The sequence below is a fragment of the Leuresthes tenuis genome, unplaced genomic scaffold (genome assembly GCF_036924035.1).
Source record: "Leuresthes tenuis unplaced genomic scaffold, fLeuTen1.0.hap1 SCAF_20, whole genome shotgun sequence".
Taxonomy (NCBI): domain Eukaryota; kingdom Metazoa; phylum Chordata; class Actinopteri; order Atheriniformes; family Atherinopsidae; genus Leuresthes; species Leuresthes tenuis.
Genome location: NW_027325374.1, coordinates 8,344,197 through 8,369,668, shown reverse-complemented (window position 1 = coordinate 8,369,668; position 25,472 = coordinate 8,344,197). Strand labels below are relative to the sequence as shown.

The 25,472-nt window shown below is 39.6% G+C and overlaps 1 protein-coding gene across 3 annotated transcripts; it reads left to right on the top strand.

The window, feature by feature from the left end:
* Positions 1–22: 22 nt before the first annotated feature.
* mta3 (metastasis associated 1 family, member 3) lies at positions 23–22,937 on the top strand. 3 transcript variants are annotated; one of them, XR_011909173.1, is made up of 19 exons: positions 23–249; positions 1,995–2,062; positions 2,968–3,061; positions 5,813–5,939; positions 6,099–6,162; positions 7,361–7,478; positions 7,654–7,756; positions 8,243–8,342; positions 8,431–8,619; positions 9,211–9,285; positions 10,425–10,483; positions 10,580–10,698; positions 11,488–11,645; positions 12,514–12,736; positions 14,431–14,523; positions 14,681–14,842; positions 15,154–15,261; positions 15,419–15,450; positions 15,543–15,570. XR_011909173.1 is itself a non-coding variant. In XM_072372875.1 (19 exons), exons 1-19 carry the CDS (start codon positions 222–224, stop codon positions 21,652–21,654), a joined length of 2,103 nt encoding a protein of 700 aa, XP_072228976.1. In that variant the 5' UTR covers positions 23–221; the 3' UTR covers positions 21,655–22,937. The 3 variants fall into 3 exon arrangements, 2 of the variants coding, with proteins under 2 accessions (XP_072228976.1, XP_072228977.1); XM_072372875.1 differs by lacking the exon at positions 15,154–15,261 and adding an exon at positions 21,483–22,937 and having other exon boundaries at positions 15,543–15,661; XM_072372876.1 differs by lacking the exon at positions 15,154–15,261 and adding an exon at positions 16,414–16,432 and having other exon boundaries at positions 15,543–15,661.
* Positions 22,938–25,472: the final 2,535 nt, after the last annotated feature.

Sequence of the window (25,472 nt, the reverse complement as noted above, 5' to 3'; positions counted from 1 at the left end):
ACTTCTTTTGGCTGCTGTGAGTTCACTGTATTGTAAAGGGTTCTGTGAATCGGAGGAGGAGGGGGGGTTGATTTGCCAAAATTCTCCCGATAGGGTACACATCCGGAGTCTCTTCGATTTTATTCTAAAGCACCTTTTTAGAAACCGAGTTTTATTCTTTTTATTAATTTATTCAATTTATCTTAGTTTATGCTTTACGTTAACGCTCTGGGAGGGCAGAAATGGCGGCCAACATGTACCGGGTCGGAGGTATGTACGTCAATGTGGATCTCTTTTTTTAATCAAACAGAAACCCTTTTAAATTTGCACCTCTTGGTTGCTGTACTGCATTATTTGAGTTATTTTGCATTTAACAGTCAGGTACGACTGTGCCACACAAATTGGGATGTGTTTAGTTGGAGCAGGAAGGTGAGAATTTCTTAATATTTGGGATTCAAAATGGGTCAGGCCTCGCGTCTGTCGTGGCCACAGCAGCTAGCCGCCAGTTTGCTAAGTGGCTAGCTTATAATGTAAACATTTTTCAGTTGTCTGCACCTTTTACTGCTGCAACACTTTTTGAATACAAACACCGTGGTTACTGAGAACTGTTACACCGTGGGACCTCACGACTATACATATGTTTATACTGTTGTTAAAATGTTATCACGGTCAGTGTGAGGCTTCCTTTGTATTTGCCTCTTCTGGCATGCAGCCATTAGTACGAGTCCTTATTTAGCTAACGTTAGCACCAGCGGTGGCTTCACTGATTACCATTATCTCCGCCTCTGTACTCGTTCATCATTTGAGCATTGCATGTAACCATCTTGGCAATATTAAAACATATGAACTGCCACAGTGTACGCCCACATTCACTTTTAGTGCAATTAATTAGCAAATTGGGCTTTTGGCTGGCTAGCTCGTTAGCAGTCTGCTGGAATTCAACGTCAAATTATTGTCTCGATTCATGGCGTTGTTGCGTCTGCCTGGGTTGATTCATAGGTGCCAAACCTTTAAGTCTACATCAGGATGATGGATTGTCATTATACGATGCGAGAAATACCACATAAACTACAAGTTATACTGGCAGCACTTTATCACTGAAACAATTTAAGGTGTATTACTTTCCTCACCGTCCTGCAGCCTTCAGGTACTCGTTGTAAACTCCATCTTCGTAAACCCTATTAGAAGTTTTCCCCTGTCTAAATGAAAAATGATATGCAGTGAAACAAGTTTTTTAGAGTTTTATTTTCTTACTTGATTCATATAGTCAGACCTGATTCTGTTAAACTTGCAAATTAAAGTGATGGAAGCTGCAAATAACCATTTCAAAACGATACAATTATAGGCTGCAGCAGAATCAGAACTGAAGTGTAATTGCATATATTTGAATGATAAATTATTAGCCTTAACTCTATGCTATACTTCTTGAAATCTCAGCAATAGATTGTTTCTGTCAGGAACATAGTGAGTACAGTAATTCAGACTGTGTTCGAATGTAGCATTTATGATAGACTGAAGTTGTGCAAAGTTATTGTACTTTCTGCTCAGATAAGTAAAACTCATGCTTAAGGAGAGGGTGAAATGTCCTATAAAATGAAAGTTTTGGACTTTTCTACAACCCTAGTTGATTATCGAACACCAAAACTGTATGCTGTCCCGCAGACTTTGGAACTTCCACTGCACATTTATGTGAATTTGAATTGACCTGATGAAGTTGGTATTTGTAGTGGTGCTTGAATGCTACATTTTCACTTTATATGTGATGTGATGCGATGTTTATAACTTCATATAAATGTATTGTCGCTGAGCGTTGTGACTTTCCCTACATCTTTATAAAATTACATATTAATAGCTGCATTGTGATATGTTTAATGAAAGAGTGAGAGCACTGCAGCCAATTAAGCTTCCTCAGATGACTTTTTGTGAGAAGCCCATCCTCAGACATTGTTTTGAAGATTAGTCAGTGTTATAGTGATTTGATGCATGAAGTAATCAGCGCGTGTCTGATGTTGCAGATTATGTATTCTTTGAAAACTCCTCCAGTAACCCTTACCTGATCCGTCGGATAGAAGAACTCAACAAGGTACTGCTGTGTTTGTGTGTCATTGTGCGTTCATGCCTGCGGGTGAATATCTTGGATTCCTCTCCATTGCTTTCCCCAGCCCCCTTTCTTTGCCATTGTGTGTGTCCATTTAGTGACTTTAAGTGCTTATTGTGTAGACACAGGTGTGCTCTTGTCTCTTAACTGTCATTATCACTGGGTACACTTAATGTGTGAGTGTGTCCATTTTGGCGTGGCAATAATTATTATTGAGTGCTTATACAATTATACTAAAGATATCAAATGTTTGTTTTTTTTTTTAAAGAAAAGCTGATATCAGTTTTTTTGTAAATGTAATATGGCTTTTTATTTATTTTCCTCACACTTAACCTATTTTTAAGTATGTGCTAAGATACTGAAATGACTAATGGTCATTATCAGATCTGTTGAGATAATGTCTGATCAGATCAGAAAAAGTGTCATCTTAAGTGAGAAAAGGGGAGCTTTCTGTAGGATTAAGTTTAATTTAGCTGACCTGCAGTCAGTTTGGCCTGTATGCTGCTTATCATCATCATTGGTTTATAATGGTGAGATAGAATAGTTAACCACAGATGATATTTGAGCTGTTTCATTGTAATGTAGCATATTTCTGTTATCCTGTCCTCATCCTTATTGTAAAAACAATAGCAGTACCCCCACATCCATTCTCCCTGCATTAGTCACTATATTTAATACTGGCTGTCTTTAAGCCTGTTGGCCTAATTATACAGTGCAACAATAAATCAATCATCTTTTCAGAAAACACTGTTGCTGCCCTGGTCAGCCTGTCACAGTGGCATAGTTTGACAAACGCACAAAGGAGGCAGTTCCCTGGGGAAATTTGAGGTTTTTGCAGGGTGTTGCCACTTCTTTCAGTCAAACCAAATCTTTTGTCTTCTCTGTTTCAGACCGCCAGTGGCAATGTGGAGGCTAAGGTGGTTTGTTTCTACAGACGGAGAGACATCTCTCACAGCCTCATCCAGCTCGCAGATAAACATGCAAGTGAGTAGTCAGACTTTTAGTTTAAGTCGCAGTTACGCTCGCTGCAGCGGCCATTGTGTGAGCGAAATGTGACGTCAGCACAACTCCATAACCGTTTACGTCAGAGCGTGAGGTGCACTGGAGTCAGTGCAGTTTTCATCCTAAGCAGCACTGTAACACTATTGATCGTTACAGTACATTCTGTGTACACAGACATAACTATACCGTTTTCAACTTCTCTGTTTTCCTTGTAAGTGCTTTTTTGATGTAATATGTATCATGATTACACATTTCTGGGTTTTGATGGGTCATTCAGATGCCAGTAGAGATGGACCTGCTCACACACGCTTCCCCTCTGCTCTCACTGTGTTTCATATGCATTACACAGCGTTCAGAAATTTGGGGTGGTGCAAGACTGACCAAAACAACACCAAAGCACCCAGTGTGCTGGGAATTGTGAAGGAATCTAAGTGGATTAATTTATTAAAGAAACTGAAAAATGTTGGCAGCACTTTCTGGGTTTAACTTCGCAGACGTGACGATATACTTCTTTTCCGTTTTAGGACATTCTAAAGTGAGTGTCATTAGGTTTTGAGCTGCTTGTCAAACTGTCTGGGTTGCTCGATTGTTTTAAACAGCTTTTTATAGAATCTATTAGATCTAATTACTTGTTTTGTAATAGTTTGACAAAACAAGATCATTTTCATGAATGCAATCATAATTAAGCAGTTATTAATGGATTATAGAATATTTGATGCTTTCATCATGAAACAGTGTGGTTCTTAAGTTGCATCTGAAAACTACCGGGAAAATGGCATCGTGGCATTAGGTGTTCCACTGCAGCTTGAAAATAAGAACTTCTATACTACATAAAACTTTCAAATGCATACTACAAGGAGAAGGTCCGTTTTAATTTCCTCCATCACACAAATAAATAATCATCACAGCTAAAGCAATCTAATAGTTTTAATGAGCACCATTCAGATAAAAAGCTGCAGGAGACCCAGTTGGACCAGAGAGGACAGACGGCGTAAACGTGTGCAGTCTGACCATTTTTCCTTTTCTTTCCCTTCCGATTTAGCTAGACTCTGAAAACATAAAGCCTAAAACTTACAGTGAACCACAAACGATGCCATCGCAGCGCCGCAGGCTGTTTGTTGTCCGTCTGCCAGCTGCTCAGAAGAGGCTGAAACAACAGTAGAACTAATTTCTGCCTACCACCCTGTAACTGAAGAGCTAATCTGATTTATAGTTTAGGTTTGTTCGAGCAGAAAACTGCCACAAAATCTGGTTTATGGAAGTGTGCAGGTTATAGTTGAGTAAATAATAACTTCACTGCATCATTGGTTGATGGTGGAGGTCAGAGGGGAGGATTAGAGGCCTTTGTGTTGTTTGATTTTTATCAGTAAAATTTGCATCGGTTTAGTTTATCATTCTTATTAATCAGCAGGCATCTGTTGGTGAAACATCAGCTCTGCTGGAGAACTAACAGGTTATTTAATCCAAATCTCTAATGTCTCCCCTGAGTGGTATTTAGCCACCAGTTATTTCACAATATCAAAAAATGTCATAGTTCCTGCTTGTGGTGTTGAATTTTCATTGCCTTCAATGGGCAACATTTGCCATTATGGTTATTGTGTTTGGAGTTTTGCAAGAACAGAAAGCAGCTGTAGCATTTTGCAAACCATATCTTTTCAGCTCATTTTAATTTTTTTTATTTTAAAGTCCTTTTTATTTGACAACACATTGTTACTATTTTGCAGATAAGATATAAATGGTCTCAGAATAGAATTGCAGCTGAACTGTTGCTGTCCCTTCTTTTCCTGCCTTGACATGTTGTTATTGCTAGTACCTCCAATTCCTCCTGTAATAGAAACAAAGAATGATTTTAGAGTGTTGATCATCCCCAGTAGCCACACAGATAGTTTAAGTTTTATATGCCAAAGAGATTGCTGCTGCTGATTTGCTAACACAAAACAAGACAAATATAATTGTCTGTTGCATTCAAAGCATTAAAAAAATTCAACGTGGAAAATTCTCTCGGGTTTTCTCGCTCTCGCACCATTTTATGAGTTTGCAAGTGTTTGAATGGGCACATTTCCGTATCTTCTAAGAAAATCCTCCAAAATATAGATTTATTTCTCCACATACCAGTGAAATGGCAGAGTCTTACTTCACTGACAAACAAAATACATAAACCATGTGCACAGAAGTATTTAGAACCTCTTAGTTTGCATGCCTACAGCGAGGAATTTGCTTTGTAGTGGGATGTGATGCTATAGTACAGCCTGTATGCTGAAAAACAACTGATTTTCTTTCTTTTTTTTTAATATAGCTGCATTGGCAGATGATCTATATTCAGAATAAGTGTCTGCTCCGTGTTACAGTGATTTACAATGTTTATCTGCTGCCTGGCATGTTGTGCTGACTCAGCTGCAGCAAACCAGCTGTTCCAGCATTCATTGATGAACACGGTTCCTAAAATCCCATTTCTAGCCATAGTTCTTAGCACAACTCAAATCTCCTTGGTATATGATGGCAATATTTTGCGATTGTGAAGCGTTCAAGCCATTTAACTTCTGGTGGTTTTTTTTGTCATATCTGGGAACAGAGCGGTCCCAAAGTGTCATTATCTCAGATAGACGAATGTGCCAAGTTTATCTTTATTGGTCTGTTGTTCAGTCATTTATCTGCTTCTTTTCCCACTTGGACAACAATCTTTCAGTATGTTTTTATGATGTCATTTTCCCCTATTTTCCTGTGCCTTTGCAGAGGAGTTGGAAGAGGAGAAGGAGAACCCAACAGAAATAGATTTAACAGAGAAACAGAAACACCAGCTTCGCCACAGAGAGCTCTTCCTCTCCCGACAGTACGAGAGTCTACCTGCGACACACATCAGGTATTACACACCAGCTCAGACACAAGGTATAGAGCTCATCATCTGCAGGCAGGGCCCGTGGATAGTCACTCATTCAGCTGCAAACACATTCCAAGCACTGCACACTTCCTTTGTCTGTGTTTTACATGGTGCGTGCTTCCCTTTCTCCCTCTCCATTAGGGGGAAGTGCAGTGTTGCGTTATTGAATGAGACTGAATCCGTTCTTTCATACCTTGACAAAGAGGTAAGCCTGACAGAAGAAAGATTTGATGTTGCTCGTTAGTTCTTTGCGGGTTTGGGATTGCATCATAGAATGTGTCTGGTCATACTTTGTATGGTAAATGCAAAGTATATCACACCCCTTTCGTTGTCATTGCATTGTTGATTTAACAAACTGAACTGGTCTCATCTTATATGACTGTATGTTGGATATGTCAAACTGATTAAACGGATTTTCAGTTGATCGGCAAATGATTTCTATGATTTGTTTAATGAAACATAAGCATATAGTTCAGTTATCAAGCATGATGTGTCGGATTACTTCATGGTTATAGTAATCAGTACTTGTAATGTTTGCTTTTTCAACTAAACATTTATAAAAACACAATTTTTGTCTATTTACTATTTTGTTGACTGACTTATTCAAGTTTGGCTGCTACCTTGTCGATAAAACTTTATGTTCAAGTATATTTTTGTTTTGCATAGATGACTAATTTCCATAGCTGAACATTGTAGATATCAGTTGAAATTGGAAATAGGACAAGAAATATTAGAACTTGGAGATATGAGGCTTTTGCCTCGGTTTGTTTTTTTTCTCCCTATTGTGTGTAATGTCTTGGACAGAAAAACTTTTTTGTTAGTTCTACCTCAGTTAAAGTTCCAGGAGACTTAAGCTCATACTAAAAAGTGAGAGAATCCTCACCTGTGGGTGTAACATCAGGGCTGCTGTACTGCAGACATTGACACACTTCCATCTTCCCTGAGAAGAGAAGTGGTATAGAAATGTGTGCACACAGATCTGTGGGCACATGAGTCCATGAGTGTGTTTAGAAATGAACAGGATGGATTTACACCTGGCCAGCTCTGCAGCAAACAGGTCGCTATGTTTATCCATACATTGTGTTTTAACTCGGAGCTGGTCAAACATTTGCACAGAATAATGTCCCACGTGCATAGGGAAGTTATGCTTCTTGTCTCCGTGTCATCGAAACCTTACACAAATCTGCAATGAGCAGCTGAGCGCGTCCATGTTGATGGGGCGCGACCTCTGCCGGAGGATAGAATGAAGTCAAGTCACACTCTGCAATGGAAAAACAGCAGTAGATTCAAATTCTATGTTCAAAAGTGTGTGAGAGAAGTTTTTTTCATTTAGATTAGGCTCAGAATCCAGCATCCTAAACTGTTCCGTAAGTGTCTGAAAGTGATGTGTTGTGTTTCCTCAGGATACCTTCTTCTACTCACTGGTGTACGACCCAACACAGAAAACTCTGCTGGCCGACAAAGGGGAGATCAGAGTGGGACCCCGCTTTCAGGCAGACGTACCTGAAATGTTACAAGAGGGTATACTATGCAGTTTATTGTATATTCAGTTTTATTCTTGTAAGCAGGTTCATAAATAAATAAGCGTGAACTCAACATTTTTGAATTGTGCATGGATTATAAATCGTTATTTTCATCTTCAGTGTGAAATCATGTCCCTGTGGGATCTGTAAGATGTTTCCTCTGTGTTTTGCAGGTGAGGCAGACGACAGGGACCAGTCCAAACTAGAAGAGAAGCTCTGGGATCCAGAGTGTCCTCTCACTAACAAACAGATAGACCAATTCTTAGTGGTGGCACGGTAGGTCACTTCTCAGCTTGCTCTGCTGCAGTGACAGCCTCCCGATCACATCACTCGGAAACAGTGTCTCCTATTAAATAAAATTCCCACTTAACGTCTCAGGAATTTATTCCGAGCTTGGATGTTTTTGGATACTCCAAATGTAAAGGATGCAATGTTCAGCTCCACTACTTTTTACGGATGGAAAGCTGAATCATAAAAGTGATAAACACACATTTTGATTTGAGGGAAAGTTCATTAGTATCAGTTTTTATGAATATGTGATTTTCAGTAGTTTTCTTCAGAAGAGATTTTGTTTGACTCTTTGAAGAAACTTTTTACAAGTGTTTATCATGCTTGTTCAGTGGCTTGTTTACAATATTTAATACAAGACAAAACTGGAAACCAAAACAAAAAGCCCTCCTAATTGAATACGTGTGATTAAGTTGTAATCTAATCGCACATGCGTTATGTATTCCCCGTTGATGTTTCTGGTTACTTTTTCAGGGCGGTTGGTACTTTTGCCCGAGCGTTGGACTGCAGCAGTTCAGTCAGACAGCCAAGCTTACATATGAGTGCAGCTGCAGCCTCACGAGATATCACACTGGTGAGCTGGACACACACTCACCATTGCAACAGCTATTCAGGATTTAAGCGATGGGCTGTAACCATCTCTCTGTGTACACTGGTTCCAGTTCCATGCAATGGACACACTGCATCGCCATAATTACGATCTGTCCAGTGCGCTAAGTGTGCTGGTCCCAGCGGGTGGTCCAGTGCTCTGCAGGGATGAGATGGAGGAGTGGAGCGCCTCAGAAGCTGCCATGTTCGAAGAGGCATTAGAGAAATACGGAAAAGACTTCAATGACATCCGACAAGACTTTGTAAGTACTTTTTATAACTACATTCACACTTTGTCTTGCTTGGGAGGACAATCATCTGCAATAATGATCTGTAATCTAATAATGCTAAAGTGATTCAAAAGAACAATGAAGATGTATAGATAAAATTATATATGTTTTGTTATGATTTTCTTTAATATTTATGTTTGCTTCCTCCACACTGAAATGATCTCAATGGGAATTTTTAAAAATTCCATCAAATCAAGCTGACTAGAGCTGCTATTCTGCTGAAGGAAACATTTGGGAATTTTAATACTCTAATGCGACTATTGGGTTCTTTTTAACTTTTCCACCTATACTATACAATAAAGCCAGGATTCTGTGGCAGCAGGGGCTCATTAATACTTATTAAATGTATGAATCACAGTGTATGTTTTCGTCTGCGGCCAGAACAGAGCAAAGCCAGTAGCTTTCAGCCTCAGTGGTCACGATGTCTCGCTCATAAATATACATGAAGGCTTCGCGCCCAGATGGCAAGAACATGAGTTATTAATATCGTTCATTTTCTTTCTGTCTCTCCCTCTCTCCAACCTTATTTTACTCGTACCTATTTTACTCTTTCTGCTTGTGAAGTTGCCATGGAAGTCTCTGACCAGTATCATAGAGTACTACTACATGTGGAAGACCACAGACAGATATGTGCAACAGGTAAGATGCCTGCAGTGTTTTCAGAACATGAAAGGTAACCCCTCGTTTCTTTGTTTGCTTACAAGGACCCACTAGTCATTTAAAGTGGTCTTGATCAACAGTTCTCCAGGCTTTCTGAAGAGCTTACTCTTTCACTCATTTCTAGTTCAAGTCCTTGTAACTGGTCATTTTCATAGGAATGTATTTTTTAGGTTAGCTAAGTCACTTTAGACTGCCATATGAATCATTCAATTATTAAAAAAGCCCCTAATTTCTATGTTTAGGCACTTTGTTACTAGCAGCCTGTTGCAAAGATGTCTAATTTGTTTCATTTTCTACATTTAAATTGAGACTGAATTGTAATTTTGCACCAACAAGGGGATTCCCAAAGAGCAAATCACTTAAACTGGAACAGTATCTATCTTTGATGTCCACTGGAACAAATTACAAGAAAACTTGTTTAAGAGGGTTCAGGCTGTGTGAAGAATAAAGGTGCTCATAGCAAATATTGAATGTCAAGCTCAATAGAACTGTACAAACTCACTTCTGGCTCATCTCTCAATAAAAGGAAACTGCAAATTTAGTTTAGCTCTTCCAGAAATGTATTATTGAATGTTAGTCTATTCAAGTTGACCTTAAAAAAAGGCGTTTGGTCTTAACATTTTTACATCTTTTATAAGACATTTGAAATTGCCTGTGAAATTATACAATCTTTCAAACTCCCCATTTGTGGTGACGGTTTTCTCTAAAAAAAAAATGTAATTGCACCTTCAGCAGAAGATGAGACTTGACCAAGCATTTTTCACTCCAGGGCAGCGAAAACGTTGCACAACTGTTCAAAGGCTGAGTGATAACCCCCATCGCAAAAACGGCCTTTTTGTGTGCGAAGTGGTTTGGGGGGAGGAAATGCTTTGTTGTTGTCAGATAAGCAGAAGTGACGGTGCGGAGGTCAGTCCGGATGACAACAAGATAAATCAACCTAATGCATTTTTCAATGACTTAAGGAAAAAGACGAGATGGAATAGTGTGGGCCTTGCTGGCTGATTTAAAGTTGATATTTGGAGTTCCACATTCAGGCTTTGATTTGTCAGTGAGAATGTTTGTGAAAGTTGTTTTATTTGATTGTAATGAATAAATTCATTTTGTTTCTCCATGAGCAGAAGAGACTTAAGGCAGCTGAAGCAGAAAGCAAACTGAAGCAGGTTTATATTCCCACATAGTAAGTCTCTTTACCTCATTTCAAACTCGTATGAATATTTAGTTATTTCCGTATCTGTGCCAGTGCTTTCATTGCGGTTTCTTTCTTCTCTCACAGTAACAAGCCCAACCCCAACCAGATCTCCATGACCAATGGCAAGATGGCGACGGTGAACGGAGCAGGCCCCGGTGCCTACCATACAGCAGGGGGGGGCAGAGCCTGCGAGAGCTGCTACAGTAAGTTTAGTTTGAGTCAGCACCGCAGGCGTGAAATTAAAACACCAGAGCAAATAAAAATAGAAATATCTGCCCTCTGAAGGTTCCAAACTACACGCGTTCTTCTAATATACACCTTTCTTTTTTTAATAATAGCTTTTAAGAATATTTTTTTCCCTTCTTTGGCTCCCAATGTGAGTTGGGAAACAAAAACATTTTCTGAATTTAAACTTCTCTTATTGGAGTGCTTTTAATTCTTCTCATCAGTTAATGTTGGACCCATTTTGCAACTTGTGGTGCAGCTAACGATAAAATGTCTGTTAATTCTGTGAATGCCCATTTGAGTCGCAGAAAAGTGTTTCTTGATTTATGTATTTATTTTCCCCAAAACACAGTTCAGAATTTGTAGCTGTTTGGTTTAAAATTACACAAGAAAGAGAAAAAGTTTTAACAAAGCTGCAAGAAGAGAACATTTATTTCCTTCTCAAATTATCTCGTTATTGAGCTTCTGTTTGTGCTGCTTGAAGCTGAACCAAAAATCATCTAAATCTAAACTGTATCAAACCCCAACGTCTGTTCACGTTGGGTTTTTATTGCTGCACCTTTGTGAACAGTGTTTCAGATGTTTGTTTGGTGCCTACAGTCAATAACTGTCATGCTGCGCGAGTCCTTCCGGAGCGTGAATATTGATAAAATCCCTTATGGAAGGATGGACACAGTGGGGAGAAGATCGATGCTCTTGAGTGTCTGAGACAGGTTTGTTCCTGCAATTCCTCGAACAAGCAATAATGTGTTTTGTACTTTTAACAGCCATGCAGTCGGCCCAGTGGTACTCATGGGGGCCCCCAAACATGCAGTGCCGCTTGTGCGTTTCCTGCTGGATGTACTGGAAGAAGTACGGTGGTCTGAAGATGCCAAGCAGAGCTGAGGGCCCGGAGGAGAGGACCTCCCCCAGTCCAGCAAGCAATGTGAGCATCAGCCTGAACATGTTTGAAATACAGGGAAGATAAAAACGTGACGACATCAAGGTGCTTGCAAGACCCACAACCATGTTTTAATGTTAAAACAAATTTTACAGATTTTAACAGAAAAACAACTGTAGGTCTGTGAAGTGCGACATATCCGGTATTTAACTGATGTCTGGAGCTGTCGACACCATCACGCATGGTGTTTACAGTATTCCATGAACACATTTCAGTTTGACTGCGTCGCCTTTCCTGTTGAGATAACAGACCAATTATGAGATGCTGTGTCATAACATCTTTCATTTAATTGTAAGCAGAAATATAAGGGCTTCAGAGGACGTCGGGCACCTTGTGGCTGTATTTTTATTACATCGTCGAGCAAATGAACGTAGACAGAGATTGTTTGTAAAGAACATGCCGAGGAATTGACTGAAGACAGTTGGAATGCAGTCTTTATTAATTTAATCTCTTAGACCTGTGCCTTTTCAGCCTCGATATAAAGAAGTGCTCAATAGTCTCTGTACAGTAGCACACAATCTAATACAGCAACCCTGCTTTAAATCTCCTTTTATGACTTTTAATAATATTCCGATGGTTTCAGAAAGTTGCTTTAGAGAGCTACCTCTCTGCTTTAGACAGCAGCCTGTACATGGAACTTTAAGTTTTAAAATGCACTTTGAACAACCGAATAGTCTTCCATGTGGGCAGAATTTATTGCTGGTCTGAATAGTTTTAGCTCAGTCAAAATTCTGTTGACAAAGCTAATGTTAAAATGGAACCATTTTGTTATTTGTTCACATGGGTCTCGGCTTTTTTTCCCTCAAGTTTAATCTGCCATTTGTTCATCTCCGTTTTCTCTCCTCGATCTCAGGATTCTCGCTCGAGGAGTCACGCTCCTCGCCAGTCTAACCACATGGTGCCGATGCGTAACAGCGGCAGCCCCAAGTCCTCCATGAAGACCAAGCAGGCTTTCCTGCTGCAGGCCACCCGCCTCACCAAGCTGGCCCGGCACATGTGCCGTGACATCATCAGGCTGCGCCGTGCTGCGCGCCGACCCTTTGTCCCCATTAATTGTGGGGCCATAAAGGCAGAGTGTAAGAGCTCTTTCACTTCCTCCTAACTTCTGCCACACGGCCACACATGCACATCTGAAGACAAAACACAGCATACACAGACACACACTGACACACACCACCCCTCCTCACCCTGACTGCCCTGCCATCAACCCCCATCTCTGCCCCCTGTCTGTCTCTCTTTCTGTTTTTATTATTATTGTTATTATTATTATTTTGTTTTTTTGTATTCTCCCACCCCGTTTCCAATAAAGACTGCCTGTCCTCATAACTATGAGTTTTGATCATCTTTTCATTCGTATTTTTTTATTTTTTTCCATTCTTAAATCTGTGAAGGTTCTTGGTAACTGTGAACTGAAAGCCATTGTTGAAATTATACACAAATATTTAGCGATTAACAAGTCTACAGACATACCGGCATACATTTGCAAATACACATGTAATAATAACTGTAATTAACAGGTAGATTGTAATAGCTTGCAATAGGAGTCATTCTTGTCTGAGCCGTATATTTGCTGAAGTTAGAGGTAGATAAAATGTATTTTAATAAGAGAAGCTCTATTTTGCACGGTGCCCTGGTAAAGGTGCACCCACCCTGTGCTGTCGTGTCTGGGCAATTTGTCTCAGGCATAAATGTTCACTGTAAATACTGAACCTCAGCTTCAGTGTGTTGACCATCACCATTTTTTGAATGTTTTGTCTCTTTTTGCACATGCGTTTTCTCCCCTCATTCTGTTATCCTGTGTGTTTCTCTGAGTGTGTTTAGATAAAACGGTTCACGTTTGGTTTGAGACCGAGCTTTAAACAGATCTCAGCTGCTGAAACTTGAAAGAATGGGGGTGAAGAGAAGACTGCAAAGAATACGCAGCTGCTCTTGACTTCTGTTGCTGCTGACCACGTCGCCTACTCTATATACAGGCTTACCCATCAGGAGACCAGGTCTCCTGCTGTAGGATGAACCTACGCCGTCCCATTCGCTCAGCTAATTTCCTGTGTTCAGATCATGCAATATTCATACAAATTCATCCATATGCCTCCTCTGTCTTGTAAATCCTGGGGACAGGATTTGCCATTCAGACTCATTTCTCTCTCCAGTTTGCCTCCCCATCCGTCATTTTCTAACGACTGTTGCAATATTCTCATCTCATCTTCTACCTCTATTTGCTCTTTTCTTTCATTACTGTGTGAATGTGAGAGTAGACTTCCAATAAAGTCGCACCTGAAAGCATTTTTTCCGAGTCCTTGTGCTTCATGTGTCTGTGTTATCTGTCCATCAACTCCACCACACATGGAGAAACCACACCAACACCCTCCTCCTTCCCCAGCATGGTCTCAACATTTGGTGCCTACTCTTTTAACGCCCTCATTTTTTATTCATATGTGCTTGTGATATGTTTTTGAGTGTGCATGCATGCATGTACTGACATCTGTATGTGCATGTGGGGGGAAGGTGATTAGAATTATTTTTTTTTTAGTGGTCATGCCATCCCTGGAAGCAATTCACCACATTAAAACCTCAGTGCTCTCTTGAATTGGTTTCTGCATCTTGCGTTTCTCCTTATTTACACAAGCAAAAGGCCAAGTTGTATGGGTTAAAATCTTATACAGATCTTGGTCAGGTAGGATGTAAGTTTCAAAAAAGAAGGAGAGGGAATTTGTGCAGTCTGAGAGGCCCTGCAATGACTGACACAAATTTCTGTGTGTGTTCGGTTTAGACATGTTGAGGGTGTCGGAGGGGCAGGGGACGCGTCTACCCAAAACCAGAGCCGCCCAAAGGAGCACTCTCACCAGTGTTGTGCAGTTTCTAGGTAAACATACACACATTCAGCGTCTGAGCTCTAAAAGATTGACCATTATCAGACTCGTTATAGTCCTGAAGTTTGAAACCAGTCATTTATCAGCATACATTATTCAGATGGTCTATAGGAGCTAGTTCATGCAGCTCCAGTGTGGTGTCTCTTCCAGAGTCCCGTCCAGCGGCCCACGCCCCTCGCTCCCACCGCACTGCAGGCCTGCAGACGCCTCCCCCTCGTCGCCTCCTCTCCTCTCTCCCACACGGCCCCCATGGCATGCTGGGAAAACGCAGCTACCATCACCACAGCAGGGCTGAGCCGGACAGGCGCTCAGGTACATGCAAGGACTTTTTTTCTTCAAGAAACTAAATCTGAGCTAATTTCACTTTATTTATCCTTAAGATTGTTGTTGCCTCACTTAATCCTGCTATGAAGCAGAGAGTTGTTAGTGAAAGCCAACCCCCACTGAATTGGAAAATGCATCCCTTCATTCTTTTAATTAAGTTACAAATGATGTCAGTTAACCTTGGGGACCAAACATTGTTCATATGAAATGTTTTTGTCATCCTTTTCCTTTGTAAAATCAGATTAGCTGAATCGCACCGGGAGTTGATAACCTTTTCTGCCATTTCTTATCTAAACTAGCTCGTTGGAGAGAATGACAACTAATTCTAATGAAAACGAATCAGCAGATGGGGGTCATTTGGATAATTTGGATGATTCAACTTCAGTGTGACACTTTGTTTTTTATTGGTAACTTCACTATTTTTCCTGAAATTGAAACACAGTAATTTGCTGCACCACTTCTAAATAGGAAAATGAATAAACTAATCAATACTATTCTTAGCTGACAGTTTCCCTCATGTGTACTTTGCATCTTTCTCTCATTGCTGTGACTTTGTTTTTTCAGAGAACCCAGGTTCAACAGGTGGACCTCTTATGGTTGGTGAACTTTTTCAATTTGTTGGAAGAGATTTTGCACATCTGCATCACTGCTTTTTGTAATCAAATTATTTTTGATTATCTTTTTGCAGCATAACGGCCGCAACAGCAGCAGTGGAAGCACCCGGGGTGGAGTGATGATCCGCAAGAGACGTCCCAACTGGATCGATGCCCCTGATGACAGCTTCTTCCTCGTCACCCGGGAGACCAGGTAAGCAAAGGTGACCCTTTACTGACCTATAATTGACTGATTTGATGTGCGTGTGTGTGAAGGGAAAGCAATTAATGGTGAGAGCTGAGCAAAAGCAGATAAACTGCGACCAAAAAGGTCATTTTTGTCTTGTGGTGACTTCAGACAGCTGCCGCGTGCATAAATAACAGTTCGGTTTCATCAGGATGTTACTGACTAGCTGTTAATACAACTAAAAATCTCTTGGTTGCATACTCTAGTTGATAATTGTTCTCTTCTTTTCTAAAACAGTTAGCAAGCCTTCACTTAAAGTGAAAATATATAATTCCTGAATCATGTCCTTATGGGTCTAAATATAAAGAACTGCGATGCTTTTGTTTTGAGGCTGATGTTTGGCTATAGGCAGAAAATCACAGGAGGATCGGTGGATAATGACACCCACATCCTGGAAAAAGAAAGAAATTTCCATCTCAGTATTACATTGTAAATATGTGATCTTGAATATGATATAATTATGAATTCTATTTATTTATGCTAGTTATGCTAGATGAAAGGCATAGCTGGTTTGGTCCACATTCCTGATGTCTCACTCTCACACAAAGCTCATGGAAGGATAGTCTCTCCATGTTTGTCAGCAGCAGCTGATTAATATGTTGCCACAAATGTTAAATTAAAACAATGGATGTATCAGACATATTACCAATCAATAAGATTAAACTGATTCTTATTTTCGATCTTTAACCGGACCATATTTTTGCTCACTTTCTTCGCAGTTAATACAAAGACGAATGGATATGTCTATGGAGGCAGGATGTCTATTCATAACGTAAAGCATCATAACTCATTGAATTCTCAACTGATTTTTGAGTGATATGAATTCTTACAAATGCCCACTTGTATTTACGACACATGATGGTTGGTTTCATTAAAAATTGTTGGGTCTAATTATTGGGTTTCACACTAATGTACAGAACATTTCTATCCAAATTTTACATTGCTTTCCTTTATCTTCACAAGAAGTGTTGCAAAAAAAAGTGTCCACAAATCAGTAGATGATGTCATAGTTACTGCATGTGTCTTTCATGAAGAAGTCGAAGTTGCAAAGTTGACATATTCCATTCTCGCTTGCTCTTTTGTTTGCACAAGCCTTGAATTCTAACTTCAGGATAGTGCTTAGGCTGCCAAATGCATAAACATAAACATAAACATAGCCAAACAAAACAAAATCTAACCAGGGAACAATGCTCTTAAATGGAGGTAATGGGAAAGCATTCCTTACAAGATGACGCTAATGTCCCAGCATACAACATGGCGTAACATATCTTCTCATTCTCCCTATTCAGTCTTTGGTTTTTAGTGACTTATCGTCACAACTATTAGGTGGATTGCAACTGTATGAAATTTGATGCATTGATGCTCCCCATATAATGCCCTCCCTGGAAACTTCATTCAAAGTCAGCAAATACTAACTTGTTAGAAATGCTAACATACTTGTTAGTGAATAGAGCAAATCCTTCGATAACCTTTTGTGGTAGCAAACAGACAAATAGATGTTTTTTTTTTGCCCCTGACCTTCCCCTTTAGACAGCTAACTAAAATTTCTGATTCTATTTACTTCAGTGTGAGAAGTGAACAAAAGCACAGACTGAGATTGTTTTCACCCCATATTCTCCTCAGTTATATTGAAAGAATTCAAGTCACATATCCTCTGACTTGACATTTTCATCAATTCACTTCCACCCTCACAACGTTCACTTTTGGCACTTAGGAGACTGAAAGTGTACACCATGTTATACTATTAGCACTGCTTGAATGCATCATCGTTACGGCTGCTGAAATGACCAGCATGTCACTGTGAGCATCTTAGCATGTGACATAAGCTTTTAGCAACCCTGTGCCTAGATGCAGCATTACAGATCTTCCAGCATAGCTCGTCGGATGTTATTAGTGACTCAAACTGAATCAGTTGAAATCAAGGACTGAAATATGAGATTTTATGACGCAATCTGCTGAGTGACTGAAAAGTGAATATGCTTTTCAGTAGACAGACCCTCATCAAATTATAGCCTCGAGATTGACTGGAATAAGATGATATTGTTGTTTTTTCCCTTCTTTTCCACAATGTGAAAAAATTATTTACTCGAGCCTTCAAAGGAGTATGAATTATTAAAGAGGAGGCAATAAAAATACACACATCTTAAAATCTCCTCAGAACCTCAAAGAGCACCCTACTGGCATTCATGTTCTGTTTGTCTTTGCTAATTTTGGCCTTAAATACACATTTTGATGTAAATATCATTGAATGTCGAGTTGAATAAATATGTTTTTTTTTTCTCTGAACACACCCAATAGATATGCGTGTGTGTGTGTGTGCGTGCTTATAACTAATCAAAGTATGCAGTGTCCATATGTGTGAAAGAAAGATGTTTCTTCATTAAGCCGGTGCCTAAATGAGCCATGGCACCCGACTCTCACAGCCTCCTTTGGACCGCCGAGGCTAAAATTAGAGCAGCTAAATGGCGCAGATGGAGCCAGGCACTGCCGTGCCCTGAGTGGAAATATCATTACCGCATTAACCATGGGTGCACTCACATGGATCACTCACTCACCACCAAGATCAACATGACTGCGTGTTGATGTGTGACAGAGACAGCATCAATCTCAAGTCTGCACCCTTCTTCATATTATACTGTCATTCACTCAGTGAGACAAATTCCTCTCTGAATAAAATATCCACTCTGATGTTAATGAGGGATGATCGAAGTTTCATTCTTGTCCGCAGTCCCTTTATCCTTCTCTCGAGTGATGAAGAACACAACGTGTCACAGGGCAGAGAGAAGGGCTGGAAGATATACTCACACTTATTCAGGGAAGTGGGAGATCAATAGAAATGGAAATGGAGCTAAATAAGACAGGGTGGGAGCGTCATCGAAACTCCTACCCCAACTTCCTAAAGTGGACAAAAATAAGAAAGAAAGAATGATCAAATTTAAGGTGTATTACATCCTGAAAAGCAACTATTGAAATGAAAAATACTCTTTTGCTGATGAAAAAGGAAGAGTCTTGGATCACTAAAGCCTGTGAGATTCATCCTCTGAGGAAAATACAAACCTGTTATGGGCTATTCATCGAAGAATGAATTCATTCATTCATTTTCTATACCTGCTTTATCCTACTCGGTGTCACAGGGTGCCTGGAGCCCATACCAGCTACCATTGTGCGAGAGGAAAAGTACATCCTGGACAGGTTGCTACTCCATCACAGGATCAACACAGACGCAGATAGGATTCTAGACCATGAAACTCGTGGTGATAAAGGAATAAGATATGAATATTGTGTTGATAAAAAACTTATTGTGATTTGATCTCAGTTCATCAAATCAAAACATTATTAACTTCAAATGGGGTTTGTACAGCTTGTAATTTATTCATCAAAGGTGAAGGCGACCAAAATAGAGAAATAAATAAAAAAACAAACCATGAGGAATTAGCCAATAGCAATAAATAGTTTTTTAAGTTTGCTGTTGACATTGAAAAAATATCGTTGTCATGAATGCTTTTGGCCATGATAATTGTGTAATATTATGAGAGTCCAGCTTTAAGGGTAATATTAATCAATATTTCACACAAATGAAAGATGTGTGAGAAAATAGATGCAGATGAGAAGAAGTTTGACCCCTTTTTTTCTGTTTTTCTACATCATCTGGTAATCCTTGGCCTGAACTACAACATACTAAAACATTGCATCTTATATACAGTCATAAAAATAACTATTTTCCCAGCGATATCATTACCGTGTCAGTATAACAGGTCATGTTTGTGGATAGATACACTTTTACTTTCCTCTACCCAAAAGCCAGTTGAACATACAAACAGGAGCTTTGGATGATATGTTAAATGTGTTCTGTTCTTCTCTGTTTTATATTATGCTGGAGCCCTAAGCGATAGTATGTGCATGTCTTGTAACAGTCAGACTTCGCGTGTAGAGCACTTCAAAGGTGCGCATGGAGATGCATGATTGTTGCATGCATATTTAGACACATTCTGTGCCCCTGGACGTGCAGGCATATAATGTAATGTAATGTGTTCATTTTATCAACAGCAGGGATCCAAAGAGGGAGCAGTGAAACAGGAATGAACCGAGAGTGCTTGAATCCCTAATTGTCTGCATGAATTGTCACCTGTACGTTGTGTGGTTGTGTACCTTTCATTTGTCAGTCGAATGTCATTAGCGTTGTGTCAAACAGTTGTGACTGTGTTCCATGCTTTTGGTTTAGTGCAGTCATTTTCTGTGGACAGTTAAAAGCTTCTTACTGCCACAGCGTAAAGCCCACAGCAGTCAGGAAATTACCTCCGAGCTCTTTTACAGGCCTGGAAATCCTGCAGAGAAGGTCCTCTTTCTTACCCCATTTATTTGTACTTCTATTCCTAGTGCTCAGTAAATGTTGCACTTAAGTGAATCGTCTTGAAAAAGGAAAACCTATTTGGCAAAATCTGATGCCCTTAAATTGAACTTTTGAGCTTATATTAAATCGTTTGAACTAATTTAAACTCTACAGATCATAAAGCTGCTGCTTGTTGTATGCTTCACTAAAGAAAACCGAAAGCTTTTTGTTCCTCTGAAAAAGGATCCAAAGCAAAAAACAGAATTGAATGTTGGGTCTTCGCAACAGTTTTACAACCAAATGAATAAATTATTCAGCATACCTTTTTGTCAGATTGCTTGCAAATCCATACTGAGAACTAAGCTGTCATTGTGTCTGTGTTGTTCTTAGCCAGCTTTATAAAACTAGCCATTTCAGACAAACAATATTTGCAAGATTAGCTGTTTTAACTTGCTGAAACATATGGATGGAATGGCAGATAAGTGAAAATAAGTCATTTATAACAAATATCGAGTGTGTCTCAAGAGACTCCCTTCATGTAATACAAGAGACAGGAGTCTAAACACAGCATTTCAGAAAGAATGTGGAAAGAGTTGCTGCAGCAATGTACAATATGCAAAAAAATGAAATATCTTTTAAACATTCAAGCATTTAAAACTTTTTCTAGTGGTAGACTCTGAAAAGACAAACTTATCTGCAAATATATGGGCTCTTCAAACTAACTACAGTACTGCTGCAAAAATTTTAAAATGACAGATCAGTGAGAATAAGACAAAGCTTATAAAGGATTAGAAAAAGGACAACATCCACTGTATGAGGAAACAAGTTCATTTAGAGAAGGATGCAACAGAGAGTGTCTCGGGAAATCTAGGACGTAGGGAATTATGCAGGTGTCATAAAATAGCGTATGAATAGCAAAACAAAGATGTTGCGTGTCCTTACAATGCATTCAGCCTTTTTTCCATTTGTTTCTGAGCACCATGTACAGTGAAAGGATGATGTCCGGCCATTTATTGATTTTTTTTTCTATTGACGTAGCTATTTGGTGTCTCATTTTAATGGCGTAAAATGACTTACAAAGCTTAGAATATATATAAATGGCACTCAGATGTACGTTTTTGGAATACGATTGGCAATGTTGCTTGTGAATTACTTTTTAAGAATATCAGCAACTGAGTCCTGGCTGCAATGATATATTATATGATTAGATTTGTTTTACTAATCTGAAGTTACAAAGCAATGCATAGCAACGATGAGATAAGTATGGTAAAGAAAAAGAAACAATATTGCCCACTCAAATGTAGATAAAAAAAACAAAAATAATTAGATAATTAAATCCCATCAGTACCAAAAGTTCATGGTGAGAAATCTTCCTTCAGTCCAATTAAATTTGGAGTTTTTGTTGTAATTATATAGCTTCCTGTTCACTCATGCCCCATCTTGTCTCCACCCCTCCAGGAGGGCTCGACGGCTGTTGTCTCGCTCCCAGCTGAGGCACGCTTGCCGGCAGCCCTGCGAGCAAATCACCCTGCGCAGGGTCTCCCAGGGCCCACCGCAGGGACTTGTCCTTGCCCCTCCACACCCTCACCCCAGCCTGAGGATGCGCGGCCCCATCGTCATCCACGACTGATCAGATACAGACTCTCTGACATTCACACCCCACCTGCATCTGCACTAATAATTTCTACCCTCCTGCTCTTTCAACAAATCCTATTTTGTATCCTATAAATGCCATCATAACTCTCAACAACACTTAAACAAGCTCTTTGGCAACAGAGGGATGCGATGATGAGCCGTAATGCAATAGAAACATAAATCTGGCTACAAGTGCTGCCTGTCTTTGACCCCCTGGGAATGTGTCTTTATGTGTAAATACAGTATCTGGGTGCATGTGAGTGTGTGGCAGAGAACGTGTGTGTGTGTGTGTGTGTGTGTGTGGAAAACAAGGGGATGCGTGTGGTTCTTCGTTTTTATGGCTGAACATAATGACGGAACTTTGTGTGACCTTTGTGTCGATGGTGAATAGTCGTGAAGTTTCAGTTTGTATAAAGTTTCATCAGTTTGTATAAAGTTATTTTGGGAGCGGGTGGGTTAAGGTGGGGAGGGAGGGGGTGGTTAGGGCTGCATTTGTGGGGAGTGAGTCTTTTAATATGGGAGAAGAGACACATGTCCAGTGCTGACATAAAAAAAAAGCACTACTCTGAGATTGAAGTGGCTTTTTAAGAAACGGCTGCTTTAAATTTTGTTTTTCCACCGTCATCTTGAAATTTGTGTAGATGTGCAGGAGCCAGTGTTGAAGAATAATGACCTGGAGGCATTATCTATCAGAGCTTCCCTAACTCTACCTGAAATGTTAACAGATAATCATGATGAATCTGCAGTTTTGAAAATATAAAAAGAAACAGGGAGCCAGCTTACATCAAACAGCATAAGCCTCTGACCTGAACCAGTGTATAATATGTTGTATATCTCATTACAGCACTGTAAATTCCTCACATTCAATTTCTATGGCTGTCTAGCCCTAACATGGGTACGTAAGCACTTCCTTTGCAGCAGAAAAGGGCATGAATCTGTCATATTTCCCTCAAGGCTGTGACCATAACTGCAACTTTTAGAGGCAAAAAAACCAACGGTGGTTTGCCTCTTCCAAACAGCATCTGTTTTCTTGACAGTATAACTTCTTTAAAGCAGTCGTGTTTTTACATCTCTCAGCCTCTAAAAGTTGCCGCTTAACCCATCCAGCCTTTGGGCAAATTTATTCTAAGTTTTGAAACTGGCATCGCCGCCGCATGTCTTTGGCCGATGGGTCACATGATTTCTTCTCTTTCATTCAGAATGTTTATGTTAGTGTTTCCTGTCTGTCACGTGTTGAATTATGAATATGCTGAGAAAAATAAAAGGAAAACCAACGATGCCAGGCTTCGGTGTCCATTCTTTGAGCTGTTCCGACATCCTGTCCTGTCTACCAGCCACCTACGCCATCTCTGTGTGTCTTTAATCTCTCTTTGTGTTGCTCTTGAGGGGGAGTGTAACAGATGGAAGATGGAGGCCTGATGCACACTCTGGCTTGTGTGTGGACGTCGTAAAATACACCCACATAATATGGCATTTTGACAGTAATGAGGAGTGATTTCAGAAAACAAACAATGTTTGTGGAGGCTTACAGCTCGCCTTTAGCTGCTCATTTGCATCCATTTGCAGCTAACCAAAGCACCAAGTTCCAAAACTGCAAGTTTTTGAAAATATACTCTCTACACTCTATAGATTCCAGTAAACACTGGAAGCTGGTGGAGAGGATGACCCTTCCATTTAGTCATTTTTATCTCAGATTTTTGCATTTGGTACTGTGGAGGTTTACAGAGCTACACCATCACCTGCTCCCTCAAATATTTAAAAAAAGTTTCATCTCTGTTTTTAAATAGAGGTCATTTAAAAACACTGAAGTTATTTAGGGTGTCCGAGAAGACTTCTAAACATATGCGTTTCAAAGCTTCAACACAAATATCTTTACCAGATCCCCCCCAGTCCACACATGGTTACAATAAAACCATAACAGAGTATCGTAAGTAAATGCCCTTTAAAACAATTACAGTCGTTGAAATCACCATGTGGGATTCTCAAACATCACTCATTACCTGTTAGAGAAACCGATGATTATTTATTACAAGGTGTTATTACATGATGGACACAAGCTCTTGCTTGGACAGTGAAATGCTGCAACAGCTCCCATTTTTCTGTAGTGGCTTGTCGTGAAATTTTGGCAACAGCAACTGCGTCCCGTTCCATCCTAAGAACTTGGTGTTGGGTGATACAGTTCACTCCAAAGGAGCTGGTTGTGGTTGAGGTCAGGATTATGTAGGACAGATTAATACTTCCATGCAAAATCCTAAAAATGTCCTCTTTATGACCAAGGCTTTGTGTATGTGTGCAGCTGGGTTTTCTTTCACCTTTTTCTTTTTTTGTGCTTTCGAAAATGGAAAAGAGCAACTTACGTGAACAAAAGTTGTCTTTACGTTTCACATTTTTCACACCTTCTGTTGAGTTAATTTATGTTTTGTTTTAATGATGTTGATTGTGTGTCTGTTTTTAACAAATTTTTTATTTCATCTGATATCAAATGATGAAAGCTTTACTGTAAGACAAAAACAGTCAAGCATGACAAAATGCCATGTTTCATTATTACAATGCAAGTATACAAGTATAATATCCCATTCCTCTGCACCACAGATGATTAAAACATCTACCTGTATTTAAATCTTATGGCTCAAGAGTGATTACTTCTATTGACTGTCTGCAAGAGGTAAAAATGTTGGATGGCCAATAACTGTCTTCATTTAGATAATAAAAAGTCTGAGGTTGGTTATTTATGCACTCCCCACTCACCCAAACTCTTCAGTAGATTCAACAAGCCTCTTAGAGCCACCTTCATTCAATCTTTGGACCCAGGCCAGGAATCTCTGAGTCATATTTGATTTTGATCTAAAATTTGACAGACAGATCAATTCATTCTGGTAGTGGCCTGAAGACAGCTATTTCAGCCTTAATCATCTCAAGGTTGGATTATTGTAACTGCTTGTAAATGGGCAACAGCCAGTCTCTTTTAGCTCGTCTGCAGCTGGTTCAGAATCCTACTAAAAGACAAAGTATCACCCCTATTCTTGCATTGAAATATATATATGGAATTGATTTGTTAAGCTTTGCATAGGTTGGCACCTGAGTATATTTCTAAACCTTTTCTGCCCTTACTCCAACTCCAGGGCTCTTAAATCCTCTGAAAGGCTGCCCTTAGCTGTTCCTTGATCGAGAATAGGTAAAAAGGGAGATCATTCATTTACAGTGCCAGATCCAAAGAAACAGCCATCCACTGTCAATTAAAAATGCCATCTCTATTGCCAGTTTTAATTAAAAGCTGAAGACATAACACTAGTATTTTCCAACGCTTTCAGTTTTTTATTTTTTTTTATGTAATAATAAAACGAGTTCCTAATAAAGGGACTTTTTAAGCAACTTGTTTTATTAGGTTTTAGTGTCTTTATTGCTCTTACATTCCTATTTGTGTTATGTTCTGTACTGCACTTTGGTCAACTGTTTGTTTTACAAGTGCTGTATCAGTTAATCTGATTTGATAATTAGTTATTGACCTTCAGAAATACTCCATTCAATAGGCAAAAATTCAAGTAAAGGACTAATCACAAAACACATCCTATCTTGCATTTATTCGAGCTTTATGAGAGATCAGTGAACGCAGCACATCGTCGGCTGCTGGGGGCTGTTACCCGCTGAACTCGTGCCCGTCGGCATCCCCATCCTCATTGGCCCGATGAGATGCTGTCCTTGTGAATATAAAAAAACCCAAAAAAAACGAAATAAAGTTTTAAAAAATAAAGTTTTCCTCGATTTGAAGGCTGTATGTTTCATAAACCCATTTCCTGACGAATTTTTGTCGTA